The 6000-nt window shown below is 43.0% G+C and overlaps 1 protein-coding gene across 1 annotated transcript in view; it reads left to right on the top strand.

The window, feature by feature from the left end:
* Window positions 1–6000, top strand: part of RYR2 (ryanodine receptor 2) — a 529910-nt gene that overhangs the window by 136253 nt on the left and 387657 nt on the right. Inside the window, exon 12 of the mRNA XM_023728152.1 lies at window positions 1013–1169. Within this exon, the coding sequence (XP_023583920.1) occupies window positions 1013–1169 (157 nt within the window). The remainder of the gene's footprint in view (window positions 1–1012; window positions 1170–6000) is intronic.

Here is a 6000-nt window from a genome sequence, read left to right as displayed (position 1 = left end):
TTTTTTTTTTAAATCATGTTTTGATGATATAATTGTTCCACAATATTAAAATTTAAAGCATAGGAATAAAATTATTTTGTCACTAAAATAAGTTCAAATATGCACTTTAGTTTCAATATATGAGTTCCAATTAAATATGCTTAGGGATTGACTGTGATGCTATTATTTTTCACATCTATTCTGTGCAAATACAACAACAGTTTCTTAACTAGTAAATTCTAAAATATCACTTAAAGTTATAATTTCTCCATCTGTGATTATGATTAGAGGTTAACTTGAAATACAAGCTTCTAGTCTGTGTTTAGAGTAATGGATAGGGTATTGCTTTAAGATCAGAAGACCTTGACTTATATTCTCTCTACTTGTTACTAGGTGTGTGACATTGGGTATTACTTGATCATTCCAAGTAACCATTTTGTTATTTGTAAAATGAAATTAATATCAGCAACATCATAAGATTTTTGAGAACATTAGAGAAGAGTTTATACGCAAAACACCCTTGTTCGTTGTCTGACGCATACATTTTTCTTTATTTTGAGTTAAATTGACTACTTCTTTAATATGATTTTATTTGTTAATTAAATTAGTTGGTTGCCCTAAGCAATCCATTCATCAGATTTTTTTGGTATAGGCACGCCTCTGAGATATTGTGGGTTTGGTTCCAGGCCACTGCAATAAAACGAGTCACACGAATGTTTTGGTTTCCTAGTGCATAGAAAGGTCATGTTTACACTATATGGTAATCTACTAAGTGTGCAATAGCATTATGTCTTTAAAAAATGCACATACCTTAATTTAAAAATACTTTATTGCTAAAAAATGCTAACCATCGTCTGAGCCTTCAGGGAGTCATAATCTTTTTGCTGGTGGAGGGTTTTGCCTTGATGTTGATGGCTGCTGACTGATCAGGGTGGTGGTTCCTAAAGGTTAGGGTGGTTATGATACATTTTACTTGCTATTTCTCTTATTATTGTGACTGTTATTGCATCGAGTCCTAACTTTTTTTTGTTAGATGGAGTGGAAGCCATATAAGATGGGGCCAGCCCTTCCGACTACGCCATGTGACAACAGGAAAATACTTGAGTCTCATGGAAGACAAAAGCCTTCTACTCATGGACAAGGAAAAAGCTGATGTAAAATCGACAGCATTTACCTTCCGGTCTTCCAAGGTAAGACTGGAAATATTATTTTGGATTTCCTGTAAGTATATTTCCATCACATTTCCTTTGATGTCAAAAATGCAAAAGGAAATGCTGTGAGCATGCTTTACATGTATTTCCAGATTCCCAGTTTCTCTTCCATCCATTCCTCTGCACTAAAATCCATTTCCTAAGTCATGGAAATGTACCCAAGTGTTTCATCTGGTTCATAGTTCTGTGGTTATTTACCTATGACGTAGCCCTCCACCTCCTTTCTGTTTTCTTAGGTATTGACAGGGCACACAGTTACTACATTCCTTGGCCCTTGTATGATTAAAGAAAAAAAAAAACTAGTTGCCATCAAGTCAATTCTGACTCATGGTGACTCCATGTGTGTCAGAGTAGAACCGTGCTCCATAGAGTTTTTAATGGCTGATTTTTCGGAAGTAGATCACCAGGCCTTTCTTCTGAAGCACCTCTGGGTAAACTCGAACTCCCAGCCTTTGAGTTAGTAGCCCAGCTTATACCATTTGCACTACCCAAGGATTCCTTGTTGTAGCATATCAGAATTTTTTTTCAAAGACATTTACATATCCACTTATTTATGCACACATTTCTTCTTATATCTATTACATGATTTCTAAGAAAGAAACCTCTCAAGGACCTTCAGACCTTTAATGAGAATCCCTCTGAACCAGACAATGAGTAGAATGGAAAAAAATAAAGGCATCTCAAAGCCAGGTTGGAATGCCGGTGCTTCAGGACACCCACTCAGTACTGCTGGTTGCCAGCCGACCAACCCCACAATACAATGGATTACTATACAGCAAAGCAATAAATGTCCTGAACAGTTAAGTGTCTCAAGAATCGTGTAAAATTACATGTTCAATTTACAGTTGCCGAGAGGGTGTGATCTTAATAATATCAGATGAAGTGTAATTCAAGCAAATGAGATCATTTAATGCGTCAAAGGAGGGCACTTCACAATACAGTAATGCTTTTGGGAACCTTCTGGCCTACAGTTTGACCACAAATACCTCTGTAGTCCCATAAGGTTTTTTTTTTTTTTTTTTAAAAAAAAGGAAAGCAGCTCTCCTTTTTTTGTTATTTCCCCCTAATGATTTTAGAGACCCCAAGCCCAGACTCTTGCAGTACTGGACCACGGGTGGGATACAGGCAGGTGAGGCAGAGGACATGACTCTGGGCGCCCGTCAAACAGGGGCTGAGAGGGGCCTGTTTCCTCCTCAATGGGCGGAATGGCTGGCGGCAGTGGGCGCGTTCGGCTCACTCCTCTCTCGCCTGCTCTCGCTCAGCTTCCTCAGCAACCGCCTCAAGCGGTGGGGGGCAGTCCCGCTTCTGAATATTTAGCAGCTCCTTGAAGTTCATCCCTGAAGGCGGAGAAACTTCTACCTTCCAAGGCAGGTGAGCGGCAGCCCACACCCCGAGTAGCCGCGAACATCTGCCATGGTCTGGCCACCCCTTGTTGGAACTGGAGCCCACTGACATTCAGACGGGGATGGCGGGTTAGGGCGGGGTGGGGTTGGCACGCAGGGACACAAGCAGGTGTTTCTTGAAGGTCCACATCCCTCTTCACCAGATGGAGCCGAGGGGCCGAGCTGGGGCTCGTCTTGGCCTTAGAATCTCCAGGCCGGGACCCTGGGCTTAGCGGGTCTTGAATGACATCTCACCCCCAGCTTCTCTCCTCAGCCTGGCTGCCCCTCCCTGCCTGTCTGGACTCACCCCATGGGGCCCAGTTCCCAGAGGGGCTCAGGCCCTCGTCAAGGCCCGTGCCGTCCTCCCAAGCTGTGCGAGCAGGCCAGCTGCTCCATCCCCGTCACTGCTTGATTCCTTCTGGTTAAACCCTTCCAGGCCCACCAAGGCGTTGATACTTTGTGACCCGCCGGCGGAGCAGGCCTGACGGCACAGCCCCGACTTCTGTGTATGAGAGGGGAACCCCTGAACCCCAGGTCACTCTGCAGACGCAGCTGCCTCGCAGTTTGGGAAGGCTGCTGTCCCTCCATGACCTCCCTGGAGGTCCCATCCTACAGTTCACACCTGCAAAATTCCTCCCCAGGAGGCGGTGGCTGTGTCTTAACGTGTATGCTCCAGAGCTTTTGCTATCCAGCTGGTGGGAGATGCTGGAGCCCCTCTCCCTCTCTTGAATCCTTTCTGGAACGATCAGCCGGAAGTCAGTAAATCAGGCACACCCAGCAGGGATGACTGGAAGTGGGCTCCCGTAAGGTTTTAATATAATAGGCTTTGTGGGGGTTGGTTCCTAACTACCATTGTACCTAAGCGGGACATGCTGGTAACCCGGGACTGCCTGTATACAATATGGTGTTCGCATAACGCTCAACTGCGTAATGTCCTATTTCACAGAATTATCATGGATGTTAAGCGATGCATGACTGTATTTAAGAGGGCACTGCACTGAAGATGTAACAGTTACAAACATCTATGTAGCAAATAACAGTAGTAACATCTATAGGACAAAACTTAGAGGAGATATGAGAAGATGTTTCCGTAACACCTAGTAGTAGGAGACATTGCTCACTTCTCAGTTCGTGTTAATTAAGTAGCAAAAAATAGGTTAATATATGTTGTTGCGTGCCATCCAGTCAACACCGACTCATAGCAACAGTAGAGGACAGAGTAGAACTGCCCCATAGGGCTTCCTAAGCTGTAATCTTTATGGGAGCAGATTGCCAGGTCTTTTCTCTCGCAGAGTGGCTGGTGGGTTCAAACCCCTGACCTTTGGGTTAGTAGCTAAGCAGTTAACCACTGAGCCACCAGGGCTCCTTTAGGTTAATATATAGGAGATGTAAATAACATAATAAGGTGTATCATTCATACGTATAAACCAGTTGCCACTGAGTCTGTTACAACTCATGCGACCCCATCTGTGTCAGAGGAGAACTACTCTCCACAGGGTATGCAGTAGCTGATTTTTCAGAAGTAGATCACCAGGCTTTTCTTTGGAGGCATCTCTGGGTGGACTCGAACCTTTCACCTTTCAGTTAGCAGCCCGAGTTAACTGTTTGCCCTACCCATTCATATGTCTGTATCTATATCTCATACCTATGAGCGCCTTTAGGGGGTCTGAGCCTGACAGCCTGCTCCAGGGGGTCCTGCTCCTAACTGGGATTTCACGCACTCAGGAATCTTTAAGGGCTGACCCTGCGCTTAGCCTGGGAACCTGCTAAGATTTCTGCACTCCCAGAGCTTGAGAGATGAAGTCAGAAGCAGGGACCCTTCTCTGCCCTACTCCTTGACTTTTTAAATAAAGTAATTGCTCAAATTTATGATCCCTTTTAAATTGGCAGACACAGCTGAGCCCTCTCAATATTGATTTCACAAAGATCAAGATCCCCGTTTTGCCGATGGTGAAGACCAGGCATAGAGAGGATGAGTCACCTGCCCAAGTCACCGGGCTGGGGAGTGGGGAGGAGTCAGTGGGTGTACAGTTATCTCTGCCCCAAACCACCTGGCAGTATGGGCACACACATGCTTGCCTCCCTCTCCTGGGTAGGAGGGGTTCACCATTCACCCCCAGGATGTCAGAGCTGCCCTCAAGAGGTGCATCCTCACTGAGCCTCACAGAACTGAAGCACCACCTGGCCCTCCATGGGCTCCCAGGCCTGTGCTCTCCAAAAATCCTACTACTGATGTAAAAAGCTGAATACTGACTCTATATTTCTCTTTTCATTCTTTGTATAACAATCCTAACCCTCCCTGAGGCAAATGGATGCCTCTGGCAAAACAAGGAACAGGTCATTCCCACGGAAATGCAAATGCAAGAATGAAATATATATTAATATATTTCAAAAATATCCTTGCATGCATATGACCTTTGATCCAGCAATCCCTCCCTTTTTTGTTTCTTAGGGGAGGGGGATTTGTCTAACAGAAATAAAAGAACGTCAGTAGGTAAGGATAACTGTGCAAGTTTGTTTCATCCTGTTTTGTCATGGTAAAAAACAGAGAGGAGTCAAACATTCAACAAAAAATTATCGTATATCTGTAATATTGAATGGTATGAGCTATCAGAATATATTGATCTGGAAAGGTGTTCATGATAATATTGTTGAGTGAAAAAAAGCAAGTTGTAATAGGTATTACAAATCTTTTTTTTTTAACTAAAAAAGAAATCCCTGTGTGTGTTTGTGTATGCCTATAGGGTCACTATGAGTTGGAATCGACTCAGTGGCGATGGGTTTATAAGACAGATGTGGAAGGATGCCCACTAATCTTTTGACTTTGAATACTTAAAAAAAAAAAAAAATCCATTGTTGTCGAGTCATTCCGACTCATAGGACAGAGTAGAACTGCTCCTTTGGGTTTCCAAGGAGTGGCTGGTGGATTCAAACTGCCCACCTTTTGGTTAGCAGCTGAGCTCTTAACCAACTACACCACCAGAGAGATACAAATGGAAGGTGTGTGAGAAAGTGAGGGAAGGGGAAATTTTCATTTTTCTTATATTTTCACTAATTTCTAGGTTATTTTGCTTGTTACAATGGGCATATTTCTTTCATGACAAAAAAAATCTATTAAAGAAAAAAATAACCATTGCACTAACATTCTTGAACATAAATTTTGTGCACATTTCTGATTTATTTCTTTAGGATGTGTTCCTAAAAATGAAAATACTAACTGAAAAGCTATGAATATTTTTAAACGCTCTAGACACATAGTGCCCAAAGCAATAGCTTTGGAAACATTGTTCTCTGAATATCTCTCCTAATATGCTGTCAATGTCAGAGTACAGCTTGTATTCTCAGAATTTTTCCTGGCCAGCTCATTCTGTCATCTGTGTTCAGGGATTCTGTTTCTGGATTTTGATAACTGTGTAATGTCATAGTTT

Source organism: Trichechus manatus, unplaced genomic scaffold (genome assembly GCF_000243295.1).
Source record: "Trichechus manatus latirostris isolate Lorelei unplaced genomic scaffold, TriManLat1.0 scaffold00021, whole genome shotgun sequence".
In the NCBI taxonomy this organism is placed as follows: domain Eukaryota; kingdom Metazoa; phylum Chordata; class Mammalia; order Sirenia; family Trichechidae; genus Trichechus; species Trichechus manatus.
Note: the sequence above shows the minus strand (reverse complement) of the source record. Positions and strands in the feature narration are given on the sequence as shown.